Here is a 27,603-nt window from a genome sequence, read left to right on the forward strand (position 1 = left end):
GATTCCTAACCAGCTGGTGATTTATTCCTTACACAAACCTCACTCACCCGCTAAAGTGAGGTATCGGTCACCGAGTCAACTATCCAGGAATCTCGAGTTTGCTAGGAACCATATGTACCCGGGGGCCGACCGACTGCCCTTTGGTCTTATCATCGCGCCCCCATGTCCTACCACACCTACTCCGGTACAGTGCGCTGTGGGCAATCTACTCGGCCCGAATAATCTCCTAGCTTCGCGGTCGAAAGGTATTTTATTCGGCCAGCTAAATGTAAGGCATGCGTTCAACATGACTCGAGGCCCAACAATGGTCGGTCCTTAATCAACATAGACGGAAACTAACAGCACCCTAGAACCATGTCTGGTTGCCTCCAACTTTTCCGTCCGGTCTCCAATTATCCATCACACATGGTTAATTCCAGGATATCATTCTTTCCATAGCTAATTCTTCCAGTAACCACTATAAATGTAGGTGACCGGATATCACCGATCGCTACCGGTCTAAGCAAGCTAAGCAGTTACTCGATACCGACCTAACAGTGTAAAAAGGTAATAAGGTAGGCAAGGATAGTAATAAATGCATCAACGGTTTTAATCAACTCCTACAACTTAATGCAACAATATATAATTCATATATAGAAAGAATTGCTTTCATAAAGTAGGAGACTTAGAATGCTCCGAGGCTTGCTTGGGATCCATCATAAGTCAGTTCAGTTAGCTTGCACCGTCCTGGTGACGTCTCAGGTCCTAGCATTCGCTTAGTCCTTCCATCTTCGGGATAGATCCATCAAACACTGTCTTCGGGTTTGGCTCCAACATCTCATCCTTCACATGGTGCATCTAGCGTACCTAGATGAGATGCAATATGCAAGTGCATAAATATGAAGAATAGTACCATGAGACGCATCACAAAATAGCAAGCAAGACAAGCATAGTTTACACTAACACACTTAAGTACTTTGCGATGCTTAACTTAAACATCACACAATCAATCATGCTAAGATGGCAAAGAAGACGACAACACCAAGCATGACATAAGTTTCCCAAGATCTCAGGTGCTCTAACTCAATCATCATTCAAGGCATAACTCACACTTAACAATATACAAGCAAACACTATAATTGGAATCTGCCAATTTCTGGACATGCAAACAGCAGCTACAAGATTTAGCTATAACTGGAGTTACACAAATCCAAATGACTTCCAAGAAGACAATCCGGAAATCTTATGGAATTTTCTACAATTCATCTTTAATCATCTTAGCATGATTCTTAATTTAACTAAGTCAAATATACTCATTTATAGAAACTGATCCACAATTGACAGAAAGCAGCCATTTCTGAAACCTAACTTTAAACAGGCATAACTCACAAACCACAAGGCCAAATACCACCAACTTTTAACATAAGCGAGATACATGAATTATCTACAACTTTGTTATTCTCATATTAAGATGATTTTACAGTTAGAAGGATCAACTAATGCAATAATTGCATTTCTATCCAAAACATAGACAGAAACTGATATGCCACTTTAAACAGCTATAAATGGAGTTATACATTTACTATAAATGTTATTCAAGACTTTTTAGAAATCTTAGCAAATTCTAAACAACTTTGTTGTAAACACCTAAAGCTAATTATACTATTAAGAAGGCCCCACAGTAAGAACAAGGAAACCCTCTCTGGTTTTGGGCAGAAATAGCCACAGAGATTTAAGCAAGTATAACTCAAGATCTACTTAGCCAAAAATCATGATATTTAACTTTTTGGAAAGCTTAAGAAAAATACCACAACTCATGTATTTTCACCAAGTCATGATTCATAACTTAACTGAGCCAATTAATTCAAATATGCAGAACTGTTCAGAGTAGAAGCAAAGCAATACAGGGCATTTGTTATTTTTATAACTCTTAAACTATAAATCTTAAACTCCTGAAATTTTTACCAGACAACAAAAATCACCTTAGTAGCACTCCACAAAACTTTCATATTTATTTGAGCATAAACACTGCAGTTATGAAAAACACAAGACATGGCAAGTAACAGGAACCTAGCTGCATAGATCTATTTTTACAGCAAAATATTTAAACTAAAACATGTAATATTATAGATCTACTGCATAGACAATTTCACAAGTATTCCAAAAAGTCCTCATTTGTTATTTTAGGATTTTTGTACTAATTAATACGAACTTTCAAAGTTCATCATTCAAATCTGTAAAAATCAAGAGAAAAGGAATGTAAACTTGCATCGGGGTCCCAACGGAAAATATAATTCAAACGTTAGCGAAGAGGTCCTCCTGAGCACTATTCACATGAGTCACAACTCCGCAGAAAGAACCTTCCCTTTTGTCGAATTGTTGCGCGAGGTCCTTGATGGGGTCTGGGAGCAGAGGAGGCACTGGACTTCGCCGAATCCGGCCGGAGACGCGGCAGTCGATGGCGACGAGTGGCGAGGAGCAAGTACGGTCCCGTGCACACCCGATGGTGCCCTCGGCTTGGCCCGAGGAGGAGTGTGGAGGGCTGGCCACGTGTGCATGCGGCTCGGCTGCGCGTAGACTGACGGCGGCGACGCTGTGGGGCGCGACTGCGACGAGTGGCTTCAAGCAAGGGGTGTGGGAGTTGCTGCGCGAGGTGAGGGAGGTGGTGCTGCGGTCTATTTGGGCAGAGGGAGGCTACAAATGAAGGAACAACAGCGGTCATGGAGCTGACACGACCGGCCATGGTGGCGGCGCCTGCACGGGACCAAGGAGAGCGCGAGAGGGAGCGAGCATGGAGTGGAGAGGGGGATGGAGAGGGCATGCTAGTGCCCCTCCTCATCGGTAGCAGGGCGTAGGGCATCCATGACACATGGAGCAGCGGTGGTGAGCATGGCATCCGCGTGTCCCCTATGGGGCCCGCCATCGAACACCTGGCGCGCGCGATGGAGCCCGAGTTCAGACGTGTTTTCAGCATATTCCCAGTAGTTTCGGATCCGTGGGCCTGTACCAAAGTTGTTGCCCTCCTAATGGTCTATCAAACTCGTTAAGGGTGCCTAGTCATTAGGACAGAGGATCAGTGGTTAATTAAGCCCCAAACTGCTAGTGTCAGCGTAATGACAGCGACAAGCAAACGTTCAAATTGATGGTGAAAACGAGGTCAAACTGGTGCCATCTTTTTACATGCCCTTCTCCATGAACTTAGCTCCAACTTCCATTTTGGGGTCAAGTCAAGTTACTTAACGAAATTTGGAGAACGCGAGACGTCAATGCCGATGTCGATGAATTTCTAGACTTAGAATATTTCCAAGTGCTGAAATCAGCTGCAGGTTCCAACTTCGAGCCTCTGTTTGACTTATTTCCAAGTTGATCTAGCTCTTGGTCCAAAAACAAAGTTTGTTCTACATGATATGGACTACAACTTTCATTTAAGGTCTAACCTCAAAACTGGTATAGAACCTACTGTTCTACTTTGACCAAAGTAGGATCACGATGAAGCTTAAATTATCCTTTTTGATCCATTGGAGCATTTTCTTGGCATTTGCCCAACATGAACCTTTCATGACTTTTGTTGTAGAGTTCATCTAGAGTCATTTTGGCAAGGTTTCAAGGTTTGGTTGACATCTCATGCTCTCATTCACTTAATAGTGTAATTCAAGCACTTAGTAAAATCATTCCAACAAGGATATAACTTATCATTTCATGTGACTTTTTGATTCCAAACTTCATGAAACTTTTCCATGGATCAATATAGATGGGTATTGATGTGAGACACATGAAGATATTCCAATAACACCAGCCAAGCATATATCTTGAAAAGGGTCTATATGGAAAGCAAGGGTGCAATATCCAAGTTTAGGTTGGGGCTCATTTCTATAGGTTGGACCTTGGCATCTTCATCATCACTTAATATGCCATGTTTGAGCTCAAACCCATTGCTTAATTGGTGGCAAACACCTTGGGTGTTACAGCGTCCCTCTGCTTCCTCTTGCAATCAGCTTGAGATGCTCGCTGAAAGGCAATGGCGGCGTTCATCAGAGCCCCAAAGGTCTGATAGTTCCCCAGATATAGTTTCTCTTGAAGGGCGGGAGTGAGACCACGAAAGAAGCGGTCCCTCTTCTTGTCATTAGTATCCACCTGACTGCCAGCATACTGAGCCAAGTGATTGAACTTGTTCACATATTCCATCACTGTCATGTTCCCCTAGCGCAGCTCCAGGAACTCGGTCACCTTCTAGTTGATGACACTAGCAGGGATGAAGAACTCTTGAAAAGCGGTGGAGAACTCCTGCCATGTTGCCGGATGATCTGGCAGCTCCGTGGCCTGGAAAGTTTCCCACCATGCACCTGCGGACCCCAAAAGCTGCTGGGCCGCAAAGTACACCTTCTGCTCGTCGGTCACTCTGAGCAGCCAAAACTTCTACTCTATAGTGCGAAGCCAGTGCTCTGCCTCCAAGGGCTCATTCGACGGTGTGAATGTGGGTGGGTGAGTCTTGAGGAAGTCTTAGTAAGAGAACTGTCCCTCAAGACGACGGGCACCACCCCTGTTCCCACCATTGCCCCTGAGACCTCCACGGGCAAGGCCCACGATGGCCTGTGCCATAATCTCCATGGCACGAGTTGTCTCCTGATGAGCAGCAGCTGACTCCCGGTGAGCAGCCAACAGCTCTGCCATTATCTCTGCGGGGGTCATCGGTGGAGTCGGTGGCGGCGGTGGGAAAGGATGAGGAACCAGAGGTGGAACCTCCTGACCTCCCCCATTGCCACGCTCAAAGGCCCAAGCACTGTCACCCTGGCCCTCGTTAGCCACCCTAGAACTGGTGCTCTCGCGTCCAGACCTTAGGTTCATCTGTAAGAGATAGGAACCATTCATTAGAACGCCTTTCCGATCAGAATCAAGGGACTAGAGAGATGATAGCACAATTATTAAGCATTAATTTAGTTAGTCCTACCAATTTACTAATCCGATTATATGTGAAGGGGGATTTTTAGTTCAAGTAAGATGCTATTATTATTAGGATGCATGCTTCGGCCTACGCGTTCACTCGAGCCGGAATATAGCGGCATTCATAAAATTTTCGGCACATCGCACACTCACTTTCCATATACTAAGCGATTTCATATGCAATGTAAGTCAGTGTACCTGCAGAAAACTGATTAGATAAAACCAGTGCCGCTATCCTAGATAGACTATATTAATAGGGATTATACTTATTTACCTAATATAATCGCATCCTACTTTTCGCAAAACTTTTGTTGGTCAAATTTTTAAAGTTTTTGAAGAGAGTGATGAACTCATAACCATTATTGGCTCTGGTACCAACTGTAGCAGAATCGCCCGCAATAGTATATTTATGGAGGTGCTCGTCTTCCGCCAGACACTAAGCACCCCAAAAGCAAGCTACAGCGAGTGGTGTCCGTCGGGCACACCCCGAGGGAGAACCCAAAAGATACACATTTTTCCCAAGGATCCAATAATGAGAATGAGTTACAACACAAGTCCATTTCATATATTAGAGTTTCTTAAAAGTACATTATTACAATATCAAATACCAGAGTGCGGAATGAATAACAGCGGAATTTAAAAAGATAACATCTAGCGATACAGGGCGAGGATTCCGTCTGAGCCCACCAGAAGGATCCTCCACACAAGGTACTCTTTAAGCATCACCTACAATAGGGGTAAATAAACCCTGAGTACACAATGTACTCGCAAGACTTACCTGACTAGTGGGGATAGTTTCCCAACTCCAAGGAATATGATAGGCTTTATGGTTGCTGGTTTTCTTTAGCGGAAAGCAATACTAATAATGAGTCCTTATTTATGTATCATTATCATCAGTCATATTAAGTTATCATCTAGCCAATCTATATAAGCACCTGTCTACTATCAAGCAAGGGTTGAGCAATCAGTTATATTTCTTCTCCTTTTTCACTTTTAGTTCTTACTACGGTGCTAAACCGCAGACAAGCCATACCGGATCGCCCGGCGATTCGCGAATCAATGTGCCCAGCTGGGTGCCCCAAAAACACACGCCCCGCTTGTACCCCAGGCATAAGCAGGACTAACCCACCACTCTTCTATCCCGGGTGTCTAGGTCCCCGTCCAAACTTGGACTCTAAGCCCCCACTCCTGAGTCCTAGACTCAGTACGGTGCAAAGACCTCCACCACCTCCTCTTCCCATCAGTCGGTCCGGAAAGAGCCGGATCCGCAACAAGAGAGCAGCAAGCCTTCCCTACGCCCATACCCAAGTATGTGCTCGAGACAATAATCTGTGACTTGCCTAGAGTCATATGCAACGACCGGTCCTTAATCGACACAGACAGGGAAAAAATGTAACCGAGCTATGCCCTGTTGGCCGCAGGACACAACCCCTCACACCCACCAGTACCCAATCTAGATCCCTGCCCGGTCACTATTTTCCTTTCCACCATTTTATCATGAGTGTTCATATTTTATTACCTATTTGCGAGTAACGGTAGGTTACTCACGCTATCGATATCCTGAGCATAGCAACTACTCGACCTGTACTAGTAGGACTCATGGGTAGATATATTTATGCATGTAGTTTCCATAAAATGCATATAACGTAAATGCACATCATATATATATATATATATATATATATATATATATATATATATATATATATATATATTCAGTGATCATTTAAAAATAGGGGTTGTGCACCAGGGCTTGCCTTGGGCAGGTGCTGGGTCAGCAGGGTCAGCACCAACAGGCTCCTGAGCGTCCTCCTATGCAAAGATCTCCTCCTCGTACTCCTCAATCACCTCGTCGTACTCAGGCTCACCGACGGGCACGAAATCTACCTGTTTGTGATCTACATGAAATGATGATGCAATGTTCAATAATATAACAATAGCAGCTCTTAAAATAGAAGTACATCGATTTAACTACTAAGCTAGTGCTATCGACCACGGTGCTAAATTATCTATTGCTATCGACAACAAGTATCAAGTAAGTCATTCATCAATATCCCAGCAACTATCGGTATTTCCACTCCTAACGTCGATTTACGCTATATACCAATAAACCAGGGTAATAGCTACTTTATTTCAACAACACCTTCTAATGCTACAAAATTTACAGCGAGCACATAACATCCTCGGGGACCTACTATAAAATTTTCAAAGCTAAAATTATTGCTGATTTGCCACAATAATTCCTACAAATATTGATCGATATAATGCTAAGCTTTCTAATTAGATTTTATGAGCCTATCATCATAATAGCTAACTGTGAACTAACTACACTAACAGATATATGTCATTTTTGTGAACGTAACAAACTTGGTTTCACTATTTTTGGACAACTACACAATTTACAACAATTCATCAAAGTTCAGCTTGAAAACTAATTGGAATAAGCAATTCTATTTTACTGGAAATTAAGAAACCAAATCTTACTTCGTGGCCCAACACACGCTGGTTCGGCCTAGCGCGCCTTCCCGCCGGCGCGCGTCAGTAGGCCACCGTGTGGCCCACGCGGAGGCGCAACCCAGCCGGCCAACGGCCCGCGACGGGGGAAGGCCCGCGCGCGGTGGCAGTTATGCGTGGACACCCCTGAAGTACTAGGTAATCCCGCGAGCTCTAGGACACTATTTCCCCTGTCTAAGGTTTTACAGCTACGCCCTCCGAAACTCTTGTCCTCTCAATGGCGACACCCCTGCGGCCACCCGCGCGCACCGGCGTGGTGGAGCTAGCACTGGCGACCCATGCTGGCCACCTCAAGCCTCCCCCTCCCAAACCAATGAGCCGACTCATACCTGGATGCGAACACGAAGTGTAGGGCGGAGGAAACGCGCACTGGGACGCAGGAGCGGGCTCGGACCACGACGGTGGGCACCCTACAAACACGGTGACGCCGTTCCGATGAACGTCAGCAAGGTCGGGGCCAAACAAGTAGCAGATGAGCACCAGCGACTCACCATGGAACCTTACGACATGGCAACTCGACCGGAGATGGCTCAAACCGAGCTGGCCACGTGCGCGCGGTGAGGTGCGGCGGCGCACGGCAATGGCACGGCTATGCTAGGGACTGCTATACGGCGGGAGGGCTTAGGATGTGGCGAGCACGGTGACACTCGACTGGAGGAGAGGCTATTAGCGCGAGGGATTAGACCGAGATGCCTTGGTTGCTTGGTTAGCCAACAACGCAGGACACCACGGTCTTATGGACCCAGCGAGCGGTGATTCCAAATTGGAGCATAGGACTGATCTATAAGCGGTGATGCAGGGTCGGTAGGGCTGCAGGCTACCTAATGGAGTCGAACATGTGGTCAATTGGAATCTAGACACCGCTACCACGGCGAATTTGAAAGAAGCGTCTCGGCGGCCATGGAGACAGCGGAGGCAGGCGGGTCCTATCATGGCTTGGCTTGGTTCGTCTCTAGCGTCAATGCAACGAGCCAACACACCACTATGGGAATAGCAGGACAGGCGGGACGTGCCCCAGACGGCTGTCTGCACGGCCACTGCGTGCAAGGCAGCGAGCGTGGTATGGCGCCACCACGGCGGGCATCGCTAGACAAATGATGTAGTGAGATGCGACATGGAGGGGATGACCGAGCAGGCAGATGTCCTTCGAGCGAGCAGCCAAGGGAAGTCAGTGGATCAGTGTCATGCATGGCCGCTAGCGACGTGAACGCAGGACCCGGTGCGCCAACGGCCAAAACGGGGCAGGACTAGGCTCGGCAGAGCTTGGTCGGCGGCTCGGGCGTAGCGCGTCGGCCGGGGTGCTGTGGTCCGCATGTCCACGAGTGGCAACAGACGAACCAGGCAGCCACGCTAAGTCCCTGCACGCGAGTGCCCTCACGGTGGGGGGTGCGGATGCGGCCAGCGCATCGGTTGGCACCTGGACGAGCCAGCAGCGGTGGCAGGCGAGCAGCGATGGTGGCAGGCTAGCAGCGACAGTGGCAGGCGAGCAGCAGCAGTGGCAAGCGAGCTTGGCACGCCGCGCAAAGGCCGCACATGCACAGATGCGGTGGTGGGCGCAGCCAACGTGGCCGTGCGTGCGGCCCGCGTGGCAGTGAGCGCTGGCGGACCAGCAGCGGTGGTGACCGCGCCCTAGACCAAACCACATGCCATGCACGCTTTCTAAAGCAGTCCAAAAACTCATACTCAAAGCTCCGAATGTCAAACTAATTGCTCGATGCACAAGAGGGTACATCAAGCTATCTACCATAGTCAAGGCATCGCGCTACCTCCTAAGCCAATTGCTCCACACAGCTCGCCAAAAGTGGCTTCGTCGACCACTTCTGAAACTTACGCGAACGACGTCGAATCGAACGATTCCGCGTCGAAATCCAATTTCGACCTACGGGATGTACTACTAGCTACCCATGTCCTCGACCTCATATATTTCGTCACCGTTCGCAACAACATTCTATAGCATTTTCGTTCAACTACAATTCGATTAGAATACTAAACAATATTATATGAAACATAACCTTTGTCTCATGTTTTGTATGAATGTTTCAGGTGCCGAACATCAAATTATAATTCATGTCATACACATATGCACATAATTATGATGCTCATGAAATGTTTAGCAGGAATAATACAATGTAACACAGAGGGTGTTACACAGACTGCATAGTTTAAGAAGAAAAATAACAAGAAAGGTGGAGGATGCTTTGTTTGTGGGAGTGATGAGCATTGGGCAAGTGCATGTCCAGACCACAAATATAAGCAAAAAAAGAAATCAGCAAACGTGGTCATTAGCGAGACTGGAGGAGGAACATCTGGGTATGGTAATTCTTTACCCTTTGTTCTTTCAGTTTGTCTTTCACCTGAGTGGTGGATGGACAGCGGTGCTAATATACATGTGTGTGCTGATGTTTCTTTATTTATTTCCTATCAGGCCGGCAGGAGTGGAGCCTTGCTGATGGGAAACGGTTCGCATGCGTGTGTTCTTGGTGCTAGTAAGGTCGTTCTAAAGTTTACTTCAGAAAAGACGATGCTATTAAAGAACATGCAGCATGTCCTCTCCATCAAAAAGAACCTGGTTAGCGCTTCTCAGATGTGTCGCGATAGCTTTAAAATTGTGCTTGAGTCCAATAAATGTGTTGTATCGAGACATGGAACATTTGTTGGAAATGGTTATGATTGCGGAGGCTTGTTCCGCTTATCTTTGCTTGATGATGTGTGTAATAAAGTGGTGAACAAAGTTAATGTTTCGGATGAGTCGAATATATGGCATTCACGACTTTGTCACATTAATTTTGGTTGTCTCACGCGGCTTGCAAATCTGAATTTAATTCCAAAATTTAACTTAGTCAAAGATTCTAAGTGCCAGGTGTGTGTGCAATCGCTGCTGAGGCGAGAAACTTGGCACCATTAGAACTCGTTCATTCTAATTTATGCGAAATGAATGGCGAATTGACTAAAGGCGGTAGACGATACTTCATGACATTTATAGACGATTGCACTAGATTTTGCTACGTGTATTTGCTGAAAACAAAAGATGAAGCATTGCATTATTTTAAAGTCTATAAAGCTGAGGTAGAAAATCAACTTGAGAAGAAAATAAAGCGTTTACGGTCCGATCGCAGGGGAGAATATTTCTCAAACAAATTTTCTGAGTTTTGCGCGGTGCATGGAATTATTCATGAGAGGACGCCACCATACTCATCACAGTCCAATGGGATTACAGAGAGAAAGAACCGCACTCTAACTGATTTGGTTAATGCCATATTGGAGACTGCGGGACTATCTAAGGAATGGTGGGGTGAGGCTATATTGACAGCGTGTCATGTCCTGAATAGAGTGCCCACAAAGAACAAAGAAATTACACCATTCGAGGAATGGGAGAACAAGAGATTAAATCTCTCTTACCTGCGAACTTGGGGTTGTTTGGCAAAGGTGAATGTGCCAATAAACAAAAAGCGAAAGCTTGGACCAAAGACTATTGATGGTGTCTTTCTTGGTTATGCTATTCACAACGTGGGTTATAGATTTTTAATTATAAACTCTAGTGTTCCTGAGATGGTTGTTGATACAATCATGGAATCTAGAGACGCTATATTTTTTTAGAATGAGTTTCCCATGAAAATGCACCTAGCATAACTAATCATGAATTTATAATTCCCCATGAGCATGAAATTTTTTTCCAATAGAATAAATTGAGGAACCCTATGTGCAAAATCTTGAGGAGGATGACACTATAGTCACTAGGAAAAGCAAGAGACAGAGGACTGCAAAGTCTTTTGGTGATGACTATATTATGTACCTTGTGGATGACACACTAACGACCATTGAAGAGGCATATTCCTCTCCTGATGTAGACTTATGGAAGGAAGCAGTACAGAGTGAGATGGATTCTGTTATGTCTAATAGAACTTGGGAAATAGTTGATCGTCCCTATGGGTGCAAGCCAATAGGTTGCAAATGGGTGTTCAAGAAAAAGCTCAGGCCTGATGGTACTATTGAGAGGTACAAGGCAAGGCTTGTAGTCAAGGGTTATATTCAAAAGGAAGGTGAGGATTTCTTTGATACTTATTCACCGGTTGCCCGATTGACCACAATTCGAGTTTTGCTTTCCCTAACAGCCTCTTATGGTCTTATCGTTCATCAAATGGATGTTAAGACAGCTTTCCTAAACGGAGAGTTAGATGAGGAGATCTATATGGATCAGCTTGATGGGTTTGTAGCAAATGGTCAAGAAGGCAAGGTGTGTAAATTATTAAAGTCATTATACGGCCTAAAACAAGCTCCTAAGCAATGGCATGAGAAGTTCGATAGAACTTTAACATCTGTTGGCTTTGTTGTGAATGAAGCTGATAAATATGTGTACTATCGGTATGGTGGGGGTAAAGGAGTCATTTTGTGCTTATATGTTGATGACATACTAATCTTTGGATCCAGCCTCAAAGTGATCGAGGAGGTGAAGGAATTTCTATCTAAAATTTTTGAGATGAAAGATTTGGGAGATGTTGATGTTATTCTTAATATCAAGCTTCTAAGAGAAGGTGATGATGGGGTAACTCTGTTACAAGCCCACTATGTGGAAAAGGTACTGAGTCGTTTTGGGTTCAGTGACTGTGCACCTTTTCTAACACCTTATGACCCTAGCGTGCTATTGAGGAAAAATCGGAGAATAGCAAGGGATCAGTTGAGATATTCCTAGATCATTGGTTCGCTCATGTATCTTGCTAGTGCAACAAGGCCTGACATCTCATTTGCTGTGTGCAAACTGAGCCAGTTTGTGTCAAACCCAGGAGATGATCACTGGCGAGCTCTTGAGAGAGTGATGCGCTACCTAAAAGGAACCAGAAGCTATAGTATTTGTTATACCGGATATCTAAAAGTGCTGGAAAGCTATTGTGATGCCAACTGGATTTCTGATACTGATGAGCTTTATGCCACAAGCGGATATGTGTTTTCGCTTGGAGGTGGTGCTGTTTCCTGAAAGTTTTGTAAGCAGACTATCTTAACGAAGTCTACAATGGAAGCAGAACTCACAGCATTAGACACTATTGGATCTTAGGCTGAGTGGCTTTGTGATTTTCTTATGGATTTATTGGTTGTTGAAAAACCCATACCAGCTATTTCTATGAACTACGATAACTAGACTGTGATTACAAAGGTTAACAGTTCCAAGAATAACATGAAGTCCACAAGGCATGTTAAGAGACGACTAAAATCTATCAGAAAAATGAAAAACTTCAGAGTAATAGCGTTGGACTTTGTTCACACGTCTAGCAATCTGGCAGATCAGTTCACTAAGGGTCTATCACGCAATGTGATAGAAAGTGCATCGAGAGAGATGGATTTACTATAGTGGTAACCTGTTCTATGTGATCGGAGATTCTGTGAAGTAGGACGGTGAAACAAGCTAGTAGTAAATTATGAGAAAAGATCCTTAGTAAGACTTATTTCTTATGCATATCTTTCCTTCCTGTAAGGTAGGCTGGCTTTTGCTTTAATGCGTTCCAAGTGGCTTATCAAAGCAAAGATATTGTCCTACAGAATATCTTTTGAGGAACACACCTATATGAGTCAGACTGCTGGTCACAGTCTATGAGATTTAGGTGATCTCTAAATACTCATGAAAGGCACTGAAGTATGACTTATATGCTTCAAATAGAGGGGATGTCTTTTGCTGTCCAGTATCAGCTAAGGACTCTAGTGACATTCACCTCACACAAAACTGTCAATTCAAGGCTTAGTCTATTGTTCAGTTATGACTAAGTGAAACTATTGTTCTAGATGGATGTTTAACTTAACAGTCTCCATAGAAACATCGGTATATAAAAGAAATATGGTTCTAAGACCACTTTGTTACAAACCCTAGAGTTTGGTGGAGATTGTTGGATATAATATGGGTTTGGCCCATATAATATTTAATAATCAAATAAAACTCTATGGTACGTAACATTAAGTGTTGTATGGTTTAATACCATACGAGATTTTATCTGAACGCTAACTCAGTTTATATGGTTGGAAATTATTCATCTGAATTGAGAAGCTGAGAAAAAGATAAAGGCGTGCCACACGTGCGCGCGCGTCGTCGCCGCCGCGGGCCGGGCCGGGGCCGCGGGCCATGGCGAGGCAGGCAGGCGGCGAGCGGGCGAGCGAGGCCAGTCTTTTGTCACTTAATCCACATAACAACAGGAGTTACTTCCCTTGATAGTGGAGGCGAACTGATGGCGGCAGTTACCGTCTTTTTCGCTTCCGTCTCTCCATCTCCGTCTCCCGGGATTCTTCGCTGCTTCTCTGGCTTCCCCGTCGCACCCATATATCCGACTCCTCCGTCAGTCCAGTCAGTGTCCTATCTTCGCAATTGTTCCTGAGAGACTCCACATCTCCACAGCCTTCTATCTTCCCCGTCCCGTTTCTCTGCGCTGCGTGCATGGAGTAACGGGACAGCAGGTGCCCCCGGAACCCTCGTCTGCCTAAGAACCCTACACGGGGTGAGCGGCGATTAGGTTTTTGGGGAGCGATCCGTGACTGCTCGTTCACATACATCTTCTTCTCAGTGATTGCCTGCGGTGTCTTCTTCCTAATGATTCGTTCGTGCGACTACACTGCGAACATCTTCCTGCATCGATTGTGGTCCGCGACTTCGAGCAACGCACTATATCAACTAGTGCGAATGGAGCCTCCGATGTCCTTGGCATGGGACCCTCCGCTGGGTACAGTCTAATTTCTGTATTTTGTGTTTTTACTGTATTTACCAGTATGTTATCTCTGCATGCTGTAGTGTTCATAAGAAATATACATATGCACATATATGTCGTCACAAACATGCTGATGTTAATTTTCTAGATTAAATTGATAATAAAATTGTCTAAATTCCTAACCAGACTTCTTGTTATTTGTTTGTTATTAATCCTAGCTGTTGCATATTGTGTGCCTGACCACAGAAATCTCTAGGCGACGAATCGAACCGAGTCGAGCAGGTAGTGGAGGAATCAGGCATCCATGGCTGAGCATCTTGCGTCCATCTTTGGCACGGAGAAGGACCGCGTGAACTGCCCCTTCTACTTCAAGATCGGCGCGTGCCGCCACGGCGACCGGTGCTCGCGCCTGCACAAGAAGCCGTCCATCTACCCGACGCTGCTGCTGTGCAACATGTACCAGCGGCCGGACATGATCACCCCGGGCGTGGACGCGCAGGGCAACCCTATCGACCCGGAGCGGATCCAGGAGTACTTCGAGGACATCTTCGAGGAACTGAGCAAGCACGGCGAGATCGAGAGCCTCCACGTGTGCGACAACCTCGCGGACCACATGATCGGGAACGTGTACGTGCAGTTCCACGAGGAGGAGCAGGCGGCCCGCGCCCTGCAGGCGCTGCAGGGCCGCTACTACTCGGGCCGCCCCATCATCGCCGAGTTCTCGCCGGTGACGGACTTCCGGGAGGCCACCTGTCGCCAGTTCGAGGAGCACAGCTGCAACCGCGGCGGCTACTGCAACTTCATGCACGTCAAGCAGGTCGGCCGGGACCTGCGGCGGAAGCTGTTCGGCCACCTGCATCGCTCCCACCGGAGCCACAGCCGGGGCAGCCGCAGCCCGAGCCCGTACCGCCGCCGCGGTAGCTCGTCCAGGTCCAGGGACCGCGACGATGACCACGACTATTACTACTACCACTACCGGAGCGGCAGTGGCAGCCGCAGGAGCAGCGAGAGACACCGCAGCCACGACAGCGACGGGAGCCGCCGTCGTCGCGGGCGGTCGAGGAGCCAGAGCAGGAGCCCGGTGAGGGAAGGCAGCGAGGAGAGGAGGGCAAAGATTGAGCAGTGGAACCGCGAGCGGGAGGCAGCGCAGGTGTAATTGGTTCTCCTGTGACTCTGCCGGCTGCAGCCTGCAGGTTGCCGCAGTGTTGTTGCCTTGTTGGTATTGCTAGTTTGCCAAGTTGCTGAATCTGTCGTCAGGTCGTAAATTGAATTTAAAATTTGAATATGACCTCTTCTGCTGTGGACCAGCTGGTTGTGATTCAACTTTTGATTTGGATGTGCTGACGAAATCTAAGTTGTTGTAACTTGCTCTGATGGTCAAGTGGCGCCTAATGGTTGCATTGAGCTTGTGTCCAAACAAAGAAAGAAAAAGAATCGAAGCATCTTTGATGATCTCCAAAGATCGCATGGAGAAGGATTTTCACTTTTTCAGACAAATTTCTTCTCACAGCACAGTGAGAATCGTACTTGTCCTCTGTGTTCTGAAAATAATCTCCTTAATGTTTGTCTGATTTTGGGAGTATGGTGGTTTTGCCTGTCAATACATAATCGTCGTTGTGTTGGCGTCCATGAGCCATGATTATTTTTACTTTTGAGATATCGAGTCAACGTTTATGACATTTTAAAGTAGAAGTAATCTCTAAAAGGTGTAGTTCACGCAACATATTTGACAAAACTTGTTACTAGTAAATGGATACTCTTTTTGGGTTGGGAAACAGCAAATCTATTTAAGATTACAGTCAGCCACAAGATCGCAATAGCTTTTAACTCGCGGCTTAGAAGGGGCCCGGGAAGGCGGCGTTAGCGTTCTAGCAACTGACAAGGTGGCCGGGGCAAGTCAGGCAAGGGTGCCCATGGCCATGGCAGCGGCGGGAGGGGGATGGGAAGAAGGGAGGCCTTCGCAAGCGCGGTAGGATCTCGTCGGAGTTCCACGGCCACGCCCACGGAAATCCGGCAAGACCCTACCGTTCCATGGCGGGGCGGTGGGCGTTGAGCGGCAGCGGCACGACGGGAGGAGTAAGAAGATGGGGAAGACAAAAAAAATCTAGTGTTCGGACGCTCGAGCGAGGCATAGATAGACTCCTTTAATCATTAGAAATATTCGGATTTGGATCAGCGTCAATGCAACACATTTTTTTTTTCTTCGTGAATGTAAAGTTTGGTAGTGTCATTGAATCTGACTTTGGATGTGCTGATGGAACATAAAAGCTGGTTATCTTCCTTGATACAACCTGCGAGTGCCAGTGGGCATTTTGAGGCGTCTACCATTTTGATATATATTTTCTTACGAGAGCTGGCCCGTTGTTCTTGTGTAACAAAAATACCCCATTGTGCCGTGCAGAGATCCTCTGTTACTGTTATTTAATTAGAGACGACTTGGTCATTATGAGAGAAAGATACGCCAATGGAAGGATCCACATTGTGTTAGCCGAGGTCACTTGTGCTTTTAGCCTGCTGCCAACAACCAGGTCCGATTGTCCGAAGGACATATATATGAGCCGAAGGCCGAAGCAGGCAGACATCGTCTGCTGCGTCTGCCATGGACTGCTTGTCACGGCTCCTCCTCATCTCATTCCTTCCGTCCGTGTGGGCGGTCGCCGTCGCCACCGCGGCACGGCGGAGTCCCGGCTGCGCAACGAGGTGTGGCGACATGGACGTCCCGTACCCGTTCGGCCTGGATCCGCAGTGCGCCATCCACGACGGCTTCCAGCTCAACTGCACCACCGTCGGCCGCGCCACCAAGCTGTTGTACCTAGACGTGGAGGTGACGAAGATCTCCGTGCAGGACGGCAAGGCCTGGCTCATGACTCTGATCTCTCGGCAGTGCTACAACCAGACCACGAACGACATGTCCTATGACAACGCGTGGGTCAACGCTACCGACACGCCCTACGTGCTATCGGCAGACGACAACAAGATCATCGTCCTCGGGTGCAATAGCATGGCCTACATGCAGAGCGACTCTGTAAGTATACTCAATTGACAGACATTACCTGCAGGTGTTCTTCATTCGGTGTTCTCTGTCTGAGGATATATACATGTATATATATGTGTGTATGCAGTACGTAATCGGCTGCATGTCCACATGCGACGACCCACCCAAGAACGGCTCATGCTCCGGCACCGCAGGCTGCTGTGAGGCGGAGCTCCCGAGAGGGGTCCGGTATTACCAAGGCTTCTTCAACGAGCTATACAACACCACTCGGATATGGAGGAAGGCCCCCTGCAACTATATCGCCGTGATGGAGAGCGCGGCCTTCAACTTCAGCACCACCTACCTCACCTCGACGGCGTTCTACGACGCGGACGACTCGAGGACCCCGGTGGTGATGGAGTGGGGGATTGCACGGCACACGTGTGAAGAAGCCAAGGCCAACGAGACTGCGTATGCGTGTGTCAGCGACCATAGCGACTGTGTCTATAGTGATGCCGCCGGCTACCGCTGTAGGTGCTCCAGCGGATTCGAAGGCAACCCTTACATCGTAGATGGATGCACAGGTTCGTTCCTTCCTCTTGCCCAGGGCCGCCCATTGTTTGTCATCCATGTCTTCTCGTTCTCATGTAGTGATTTCAAACGATGCAATCTTTTGTGCGATTTCATCAGATATTAACGAGTGCTTGGACAATGCTACTTACCCCTGCGCTGGAATATGCGAAAATACACTCGGGGATTTCACATGTTCATGCCCACGAGGAAGAAACATGATCAATGGCGTTTGCGTCAAAAGTCAGAGGTCAACTTGGATGGTGCCGGTTGTTGGTACGTCGCTGGAGAATAAAGTTGCATTAGGAAATTCCCTGCTCCTGCTGGGGGCTTGGCAGATGTTTTTCTACTAATAAACATTTTTTTTTGAAACAATTACTAATAAATATTCTAGTGCTTATTTTTCAGGGAGTTAACAAAAGGCGTCAGTCTGAACCTTCATTTCGAATCCTGATGCTGCAGGTGCAAGTGTTGGACTCGTGACTCTTGTGATCGGAATCACTTGCGCGTACCTGGTCCGAGAACGGCGAAAGCTGCACCGCATCAAGCAGAGGTATTTCCGACGGCACGGCGGTCTGCTTCTATTCGAGGAGATGAAATCACAGCACCACCAGGGCGCCGCCGCGTTCACGATCTTCTCCGAAGAGGAACTGCAGCAAGCCACGGCCAATTTCGACGGGCAGCGAGTCCTCGGCCACGGAGGCCACGGAACCGTCTACAAGGGAGTCCTGAATAAGAGCGGCACCGAGATCGCCGTGAAGCGGTGCATGACGATCGACGAGCAGCAGAAGAAAGAGTTCGGCAAGGAGATGCTCATCCTGTCCCAGATCAACCACAGGAACATCGTGAAGCTCCTCGGCTGCTGCCTCGAGGTCGAGGTCCCCATGCTCGTCTACGAGTTCATCCCGAACGGCACGCTGTTCGATCTCATCCACGGCGACCACCACAGGCAGCAGCACGTCTCGCTGGACACTCGCCTGAGGATCGCCTACGAGTCTGCCGAGGCACTGGCCTACCTCCATTCCTGCGCATCGCCGCCGATCCTCCACGGCGACGTCAAGTCGACCAACATCCTCCTTGGCGGCGACTACACGGCCAAAGTCTCCGATTTTGGAGCGTCCATCCTGGCGCCGAATGACAAATCACAGTTTGTCACGGTTGTCCAAGGGACGTGTGGGTACCTTGATCCGGAGTACATGCAGACATACGAGTTGACAGACAAGAGCGACGTGTACAGCTTCGGAGTTGTTCTCCTGGAGTTGCTCACGGGCAAGAAGGCGTTCAACCTGGAAGGGCCTGAGAAGGACAGGAGTCTGTCGATGAGGTTTCTGTATGCGATGAAGGAAAACAAGCTTGAGGATATCGTGGATGATCAGATCAAGAACAGTGAGAACATCGAGTATCTCGAGGAGATTGCAGAGTTAGCGAGGCGGTGCTTAGAGATGAGTGGTGTGAATAGGCCAACTATGAAGGAAGTTGCAGATAGGCTTGATAGGTTGAGGAAGATCATGCAACATCCATGGGCACATGAGAATCCTGAAGAATTGGACAAGTTGCTTGGAGAGCCGTCTACAGCCAACTCGACTGCTACTACTGGGAATTTCAGCATCACAAAGAGAGCTGCCATAGGCTTGGAATCAGGGCGTTAGCTAGCCACTGTAAATAATATTACATTCCATTACCACATTCCATATAACAGATAGATACAGCACATTTCTCTTGGTTGTACAATGATTTCGTAGGATTTATATGTTATTCTACTGTTACATTATCTTTCTCTGGGACTTTGTTGCTCATACGAAGCCATGGATAACTGCGGTGTCCAGTTCATAAGCATTGGTGCAATTTGTAAGTCGAAATAACTGGACTAGCAAAAGTATATTAACCAGACAAACATTCCTAGTCCTATTGATGGCATAATCAAGATCAACAAACAAGAGCAGCAGTTGACAAAGTTCAAAGAACGTATGAGTATACGTAAATGGCTCAATTAACTTATGAGTTTGTTACGCTAACAATTTATCCGTGACCCAAAATTTGACAACAAAAATTACAATTCTCTCAACCCTCACAGAAAACTAAGAAACCGGAGGCTGGTAAGATTACTTCCTAAATGGGGACATGCAAAATAGAGACTTGATGAAGGTTCAACCTACATCTTGGCTTCCTTTGCGTCCTGGTACTCAGCTTCTGGAGTCTGGTCTCCACCACTACTGCTGCCGCTGCTGCCAGTGCTGCCACCACCACCTTGTTGCATGTGCTCTCCAATCTTTGACACAGCCTTGTTTGCTGCTTCCAGCTTCTGCTTGATCTTCTCCAGATCGTCCTCAGCCATAGCTGCCCTCAGATCAGAGACAGCAGACTCGATCTCCTTGGTGACTTCAGCAGGGACCTTGTCCTTGTACTCGCTGACACTCTTCTCAATGCTGTAGATCGTGGTATCTGCAGAGTTCTTAAGATCAATAAGAGACTTCCTTTCCTGATCCTTCTGAGCATGTAGCTCAGCCTCCTTCACCATCTTCTCAATTTCAACCTCTGACAAACCCCCAGAAGACTTGATGGTGATTTCTTGTTCTTTGCCTGTGGCTTTGTCCTTAGCTGACACCTTCACAATGCCATTGGCATCAATGTCAAAGGTAACCTCTATCTGGGGCACGCCCCTTGGAGCTGGTGGAATGCCCTCAAGCTGGAATTCGCCAAGGAGCTTGTTATCTGCAGCCATCTCCCTCTCACCCTGAAGCACCTTGACTCCAACCTGTGTCTGGTTATCTGCAGCAGTAGAGAAGACCTGGCTCTTCTTGGTTGGAATTGTGGTGTTCCTGTTTATTAGCCTTGTAAAGATGCCACCAAGGGTCTCAATACCAAGGGAGAGAGGTGTGACATCCAGCAAGAGGAGCTCCTTCACATCACCCCTCAAAATGCCACCCTGGATAGCAGCTCCCATGGCGACAGCCTCATCAGGATTGACACCCTTGCTTGGTGGCTTGTTGAATATCTGAGAAACAACCTCCTGGACCTTTGGTACTCTAGTCATACCACCAACCAGTAGAACCTCATCAATCTCCTTAGCGGAGATGCCAGCATCCTTGAGGCAGTTCACACAAGGGATGCGAGTCCTCTCGATGAGATTGCTCACAAGAGACTCAAACTTCGATCTGGTCAAGGTAATGTTGAAGTGCTTTGCACCAGAGGTATCAGCAGTGATAAACGGGAGGTTGATTTCAGTCTGCATAGTGGAGGAAAGCTCAACCTTGGCCTTCTCAGCAGCTTCCCTGAGCCTTTGCAGTGCTAACTTGTCCTTGCTCAGATCAATGTTGTCTGACTTCTTGAACTCGCTAACCTGATACTCAAGCAGTGCACCATCAAAGTCCTCACCACCAAGGAAAGTATCACCATTGGTTGCCTTGACCTGAACAAGGTGCCAGAATTAAGAATTATATACTACACCTATTTCAACATCTGCATATAGAATATGTACAAGATATGAGAAGAAAATTACCTCAAAAACTCCATTTGATATCTCAAGGATTGACACATCAAATGTGCCACCACCCAGGTCAAACACAGCGATAAGGCCCTCCTTGTTGTTCATTCCATATGACAAAGCTGCAGCAGTGGGCTCATTGATAATCCTCATAACCTCCAGTCCAGCAATCCTACCAGCATCCTTGGTAGCCTGGCGTTGAGCATCATTGAAATAAGCTGGGACAGTAATAACAGCCTTAGAGACCGTCTTGCCAAGGTAAGCCTCTGCAGTTTCCTTCATCTTAGTGAGAACAAATGCACCAATCTGGCTAGGGGAGTACTGCTGGCCACCCATCTCCACCCAGGCATCACCATTCGGTGCCTTGACAATCTTGTAAGGCACCATCTTCATTTCCTTCTGGGTCTGCGGGTCATCAAAAGTCCTACCGATCAGACGCTTCGACCCACGGATTGTGTTCTGGGCATTGGTTACCGCCTGCCGGCTCGCGGTGATACCGATCAGCAGGTCACCATTCTGATTCTTGGCAACAATGGAGGGAGTTGTCCTCGTGCCTTCCGCATTTTCAATCACCCGTGGTGTCTACACAAGCAAAGTCATGCATCACTTCCTGACTACCAGCATCATAACCAGAACCAATTGAACATGTACTCAAATTGCAGCAATTTCAAGCCATGACATTAAGTACATATAGACAGCAGCTGACCCAAACCAATTTCTGCATTCAAGCATGACATCTAGTACAGATGGATACAACAACCCATTTAAAAATAACAGAATGTACTCAAATTGCAGCTATTTCAAGCCATGATTGATACAGCAACTGACCCAAACCAATTTAAGCATTCAAGCATGACATCTAGTACAGATGGATACAACAGCCCATTTACAAATAACAGAATGTACTCAAATTGCAGCTATTTCAAGCCATGACATTAGGTACATATTGATACAGCAGCCGACCCAAACCAATTTCAGCAATTCAAGCATTACATCTACTACAGATGGATACAACAACCCATTTACAAATAACAGAATACGGCAGATTTCAGAGTGAACAGGGAAAAAACACACCTTTCCTTCCATGACGGAGACGCAGGAATTCGTTGTGCCTAGATCGATACCGATGACATCGGCCGCGGCCGGCTTTGTGCTGCATGCAGAACATTCACTTGGGAAACAAATTGCCATGGATACGGACCTATTGATGACAACACATCTCGAGTTCCTAATTACCTGAGAAGACGAGCTACTGCTCCAAGCCTGGAGAGCAGAGGAGGCGCTGTCCGATGGGGCATGGGACCCTAATCAGATCGCAAAAGCAGAGAACAGATCAACACATCGGATGAACCCAAACATCATCAGAAGAACGCGCAACGCCACAAATTGGCCTTGACCAAGGCGCACGAACTGCAATCAAAGAACAGGTTCACGGGAACAGAGGTGGCGCGGACCTGGGCAACGGCGGATGCGAGGGTGCGGCCGGACCTGGCCAGCCTCGACGCGACGAGAGCTCCGAAGGCCATGGCTGGCACTAGGTCCTAGGCGCGGCTTCCGACGTCGGCTTGTGAGCGCGGGAGGGAGGAGGAGGCGAGGTCCGAAAAACCCTAGTGGGTGGCGGCGGCAGCGCTCCCTTCTCTTAAACCCCTCGCGGTCCGCGGCATTGGCTTGGAAGAGGGGAAAGAAACGGCGGCCAGGGGCATTTCTGTGATTCTCAAAAGGACAAGTCTGTGGCTGACGGTGGGCCACGAGGCTGGGTGGAAGCATCTTGACGGCATCAATCGGCCTCCGTCCGTTGGGCCTGGGCTTTTTCCAGACTCCAATCGTGCGCCGATCATATATATATATATATATATATATATATATTGCTCAAAAAAAATATACCGTAGATAGATTATTATTATTATTTTCTTCTCTTTGCTTGGGGAAACGGTAACTGTGGCTATCCCTTTCTTGCTAGACAAACAACCACGACACTGTTGCGTAAATTAACTCTAGAGCATATAAATAGAAGGGCTAATATGTGAGCTAATTTATCAGATAAGTCTTCACTTAGTAGTTGTTAGCCAACTAGCTAACCAATCATAGCTAATTTAGGTAATTTTTAGCCCATCTATCTAGTCTCTAACATGTGTATCAAACATGTCCTAAATAAGCATGTAGTATGGTACAAATAAGGCTCCGCTCGATAAGCCTATTTGATTGGTGAAATAGTTCTTTTCCTTTTTTTTCTTTAGCTTCACAAGCAATATAATTACGAAGTTGAAGGTGTTTTACAAAAAGTTTGATAAACAATTCTTATGGTAGAACCGTAGAATAGAAAAGGGGCTGAGAGAATCTAGTATTTTCAGCTCTATCCAACGTCTATTTCCTATGAGATCGGGTTATAAGAAGCTATTTTATTTTAACCTATTTAACAAAAATAGCTCCAAAAGTTTCTTGAGAAGCAGTGCCAATATGAGTTAGTAAGCTTAGAGGGGCTAAACATGTATTTTAAAAGTACTGAGATTTGAATGAGATTGTGGAACAAATATAAGGACCACTAAAGAAATTTCCTCATGTTTTATAATGGCCGGGGAATTCTTGGAAGCGGCTCTTCGGTGTTACATAGGGCGTGATTGGTTGCTTTGGTGATGGAGAGCCGGTCCAGAATGGTGAGATGCATGCTCAAACCGTGTAGCCAGTCGTGTGTCTTGTTGTTGGTCCAGTACGAGATGTGATCTTGTTTGGTTGCATGCATGGACGAGAGTTTTGAGTGTGTGACACATGGCCCCTGTACCATGGGTGCATCGCGCTGTCCTGCATCACGAGGGAAGTGAGAATCGAAAAGACGAAGTCGTACGGGACGGCGGAGGGCAAAGGAATGAAACGAAGCAGAAAAAGCTACGAGGCAGGAAACCAAGCACGGCATAGAATGGGGTGAAGCAGAAAAAATATGTAAGGATGATATGGTTGGGGTAACCAATCACCCCCTTATATATATGATATGATTTGCACCGTTCCATTTCTTCTCCTCTCTGCCTCTGGCCACGGGCTTCCCTGTGCGATACTGCGATGTATCCCAGGTTCGTGTTCAGATCCCTCAAGACCATAGGCAAGGCAGTCCGCATGCTGTACTCGCATACTCCTAGGTGGCACCTGCTCCAGGTACTCGTCGCAACTTTTCTGCTGCACCTCGGATTGACGGCGTTGCTGGTGAAGATAGCAAGCCCGGTCAACCTCGATTCCAGGGCTCTGTTCTACGAGATAGAGGATAATTCGACGGCGGCAGCATCTCACGCCGTGGCCATGCCTCAGGCTGCGACTGTTGATGACAAAGCCACGGAGACAGCCCCCCGTGGCTGTGGAAGCTCCAACTCTTAGGTGAACTCTTCTGGAGGTTGATGTTGATTATTACGATATTTGGTTTCTCCATGGTTCTTCCTCTTGAAGGTACGTATATATCTATCACCATGAGATAAACAAATTTTGTTATTTATTTATACTAGCAAACATGCCCGTACATTGCAACGGGATCTAATATGTAGTGATTTTTAGCATGGGTCATGAGTTGGAGTCAAAAATTAAATTAACTTAGTGGTAAAAATATTTGTTTCTTAAGGAGTCAAAAATTAAAATGGATGTGATCTCTTATTTATTGTTTGTTTTTACTTTTATTATATTTATTAGAACACGAAAAACCAGTGGAGAAAACGAAGAAAACAAAATAAAAAAGTCGAGCTAGTGTAAAAAACATCCGCGAGAAAAAATCTGAGCATATTCAAAGACAAGTAGAAAACAATCATGACAAAAATTGGAATGTACTCTAGAAAATAGCCACGGAAAAAAATCAGAACATTTTAGGAGCCAGGTGAAAAGCGTTCAAATGAACATAAAGCAACACTTACTCGGAGCAACTAAAAATGGACAAACCAGAAAAAAGTAAAAACAAAACATAAAAGAAACTAAACAAATAAATTCTATCCTTCTTTGCTTTTTATTAGATTTCTATTCTTATATTTTTGCATTTGGATTATGATTCCTATTCTGGTTACTCGAATTTGGAGAGATCTAATTGGATTAAGATTCCTAGTTGTCCATATTATTATATTTTTCCTATTTAATTAAGATTTTTATTCACCCGAAATCAGAGAGATCTAATAGAATTAGGATTCCTAGTTTTATAAAGAGAAGGGTTATAGACGGTTTTCCACATTCATAAAGTTAGTTAAGGGATGGCCGGATAAAAAATAGGTGAAGAGAAATTTTACCTCTTTATTATTTGATATAGAGGTATAGATAAAGCCTGTTCGTTTGGCTGATTCGTATCGTTGCTGGTTCGTAAAGAAGTACTGTTGGCTGGTTTATGTGAGAGAAAAATACTGTTTCGACTGAAAATTAACAATCGTTTACGACAAGCCACAGCAAAACGATCAGGCTAAGCAACTAGCCAACTAATGTTACCACACAATGTTGACTAAGGTAGCTAGCCTTAGCTTCGCCACACTTTTGTAGCAAGAAAATTAGGCATACGAGGTTGGGCAGAGCTAGCTAGAGCTAGGCAAGAAGTCGAAGTCTATAAAATATGGATCACGTGGTTAAAAATTAGAAAAACATAGTTGTGATGGTAACCAAACACTATCTACTAAAACCATGACAGCCTAAGGTTATTACTTATTAACTCGACCGTGCCCTGAGGCGTGTTTTTCATTAAGAGGAAACGGATCGAGCAAAACAATCCGAATACAACACGGCAATAGGAGACTACCGGCGCAAGAGAAAAAAGAACAGCTTCTGCACAAGCGCAGACGCTGAAGGCTGAAGCAATGAGGAACATGCGCTAAGGTTATTACTTATTAGGATGTGCCAAATTTATTTGTCAACTCACGATACTCGTGTTGTTAAAAACAACTGAAAACATATATATATATATATATATATATATATATATATATATATATATATATATATATATATATATATATATATATATATATATATATATATATATATATATATATTGCTTATAAATAAATTTTAGCAAATTGCCCCCTTTGAGCACATGACGTTTTGAAAACGCCCGTGTCCATAGAATGATTAAACCATTTACCTTACGTGTATATTTACGCTACTATAAAACCGGGGATCACTGCTGGTTCCAAAATCATCATCTCTGCCGTTTTTTTGAACCGGCAATGCATTATTGATAGTGATGTCTGGAGGTAACATTGTTGGGCTCATAACTAGGAGTGATGCAGGTTTCCTCCAAATGAAAAAGAAGAAGAAAGAAAAAAAAAGTACCGGTTGTTGCCGTCCCTTCACCACCGTACCACCATCAGATCCAACACCCCGCTTGCCGAATCTGGCCTCCTCGCACCACGCTACCTGGTAGCTCACTATTGCCGTCGCTCACTCTCCAAACACGGCGCCACTGCTGCTCGCTCACCGTGCACGCACCACCGTTCACTTGCCCTCCCCCGCTACCGCCACATGGGGTGGAGAGAAGGTGAGAGAGAGAAAGAGGTGACCCTCAGCACCCGTAAGCTATTGGTTCTCAGTCAACTTCTTCGATAGTGCTAACTTTAGCAATACTAGCTAATAACATGAATAACCAAGAAGACACTCTCACATGATCTTAAAATGTGTGTACGAGTCTAGCTTTTGATAAAGAACTAGCTTTTCTCTCTTCTATTAAAATATAAAAAATATTTAGAGCTAGCTTATAAGTCATCCATTGCGTTGCGGGTGCCCTAAGTACTATCTCATTCTAAATTATAAGATGTTTTTGGTTTTTTAGATGTATCAAAAAAGTGCTAATGTATCGAAAAGTCACCTCTATTGCCTATTCTCTCTCCTTTTCTCTCCCTATGTTAGCTCAGGATCCAAATAAGTATGGACCAACAACTAGTTGGCTATTGAATCTTGATTTTTTTTTGAATTAGCCAATATATAAATCATGAACACCGTGATAAGAACTTCAGCTGGTTCCCTTGCAACGGGCGTGCCATGGTTGTACACTTGTACTACTACCTAATTACCTATGATACTTCTGGTTGGGACAAGTTTTTGAATGTCAAATATCTTTTCCTTCAGAAGACCGATCAATTTCTTTTTATCCGCTCTGTACAAACATGACACCATGGGACGGCAACGTTTCAATAAATCCTCCACCTATTTGCTATTTTCCTTTCCATCTTACACAGTTACAGTTTTTTTTTGCTTCTTTTTAAACATTACTATATTCCTTCCAAATTATAAGACATTTTGACTTTTCTCGATACACTGCTTTAACTATGTACCTAGACATAGTGTATATTTTTGTGCATAAAAAATGCTATGTGTATAAAAAGACAAAAGGTCTTATATTTTAGAATTGAGGGAGCAGGAAACCAAACTACCTTCAATAATAATTGATCAGATGGAACCTCTCCACAGAAAATTGTCCATTGATCGGAAAAAAAAATACTATACTTATTAAA

General features: G+C 45.7%; 3 protein-coding genes across 4 annotated transcripts in view; 2 read left to right on the top strand and 1 right to left on the bottom strand.

The window, feature by feature from the left end:
- LOC136552035 (splicing factor U2af small subunit A-like) overlaps positions 1-15,440 on the top strand; it is a 36,019-nt gene extending 20,579 nt beyond the window's left edge. Inside the window, exon 3 of one of the 2 annotated variants that reach the window (XM_066543583.1) lies at positions 14,374-15,440. In XM_066543583.1, the coding sequence (XP_066399680.1) occupies positions 14,422-15,273 (852 nt within the window). In that variant the 5' untranslated portion in view covers positions 14,374-14,421 and the 3' untranslated portion in view covers positions 15,274-15,440. Of the gene's footprint in view, positions 1-14,363 lie in introns of both variants that reach the window. The other variant, XM_066543582.1, reaches the window with a different exon arrangement.
- Positions 15,441-16,716: 1,276 nt separating this feature from the next.
- On the top strand, positions 16,717-19,310 carry LOC136552034 (putative wall-associated receptor kinase-like 16). The gene is made up of 4 exons (XM_066543581.1): positions 16,717-17,142; positions 17,240-17,675; positions 17,782-17,937; positions 18,124-19,310. The coding sequence occupies exons 1-4, from the start codon at positions 16,717-16,719 to the stop codon at positions 19,308-19,310; spliced, it is 2,205 nt and encodes a 734-aa protein (XP_066399678.1).
- Positions 19,311-19,608: 298 nt separating this feature from the next.
- Positions 19,609-22,804, bottom strand: LOC136552036 (heat shock 70 kDa protein, mitochondrial-like). Its single transcript, XM_066543584.1, has 5 exons — positions 22,600-22,804; positions 22,382-22,449; positions 22,220-22,298; positions 21,161-21,727; positions 19,609-21,070 (listed from the first exon to the last, which is right to left on the bottom strand). Exons 1-5 carry the CDS (start codon positions 22,669-22,671, stop codon positions 19,814-19,816), a joined length of 2,043 nt encoding a protein of 680 aa, XP_066399681.1. The 5' UTR covers positions 22,672-22,804; the 3' UTR covers positions 19,609-19,813.
- Positions 22,805-27,603: the final 4,799 nt, after the last annotated feature.

Source organism: Miscanthus floridulus, chromosome 4, assembly GCF_019320115.1.
Source record: "Miscanthus floridulus cultivar M001 chromosome 4, ASM1932011v1, whole genome shotgun sequence".
NCBI classification, from domain to species: domain Eukaryota; kingdom Viridiplantae; phylum Streptophyta; class Magnoliopsida; order Poales; family Poaceae; genus Miscanthus; species Miscanthus floridulus.

Bases quoted from the DNA above. Each gene is read 5' to 3' on its own strand.
- LOC136552034 (XM_066543581.1), top strand. From the start codon at position 16,717: ATGGACTGCTTGTCACGGCTCCTCCTCATCTCATTCCTTCCGTCCGTG. The intron at 17,676-17,781 runs GTTCGTTCCTTC...CGATTTCATCAG, and splicing joins CATCGTAGATGGATGCACAG to ATATTAACGAGTGCTTGGAC. The intron at 17,938-18,123 runs GTACGTCGCTGG...CTGATGCTGCAG, and splicing joins TTGGATGGTGCCGGTTGTTG to GTGCAAGTGTTGGACTCGTG.
- LOC136552036 (XM_066543584.1), bottom strand. From the start codon at position 22,671: ATGGCCTTCGGAGCTCTCGTCGCGTCGAGGCTGGCCAGGTCCGGCCGC. The intron at 22,450-22,599 runs GTCCGCGCCACC...CGATCTGATTAG, and splicing joins TCGCATCCGCCGTTGCCCAG to GGTCCCATGCCCCATCGGAC. The intron at 22,299-22,381 runs GTAATTAGGAAC...TTCTGCATGCAG, and splicing joins GCAGTAGCTCGTCTTCTCAG to CACAAAGCCGGCCGCGGCCG.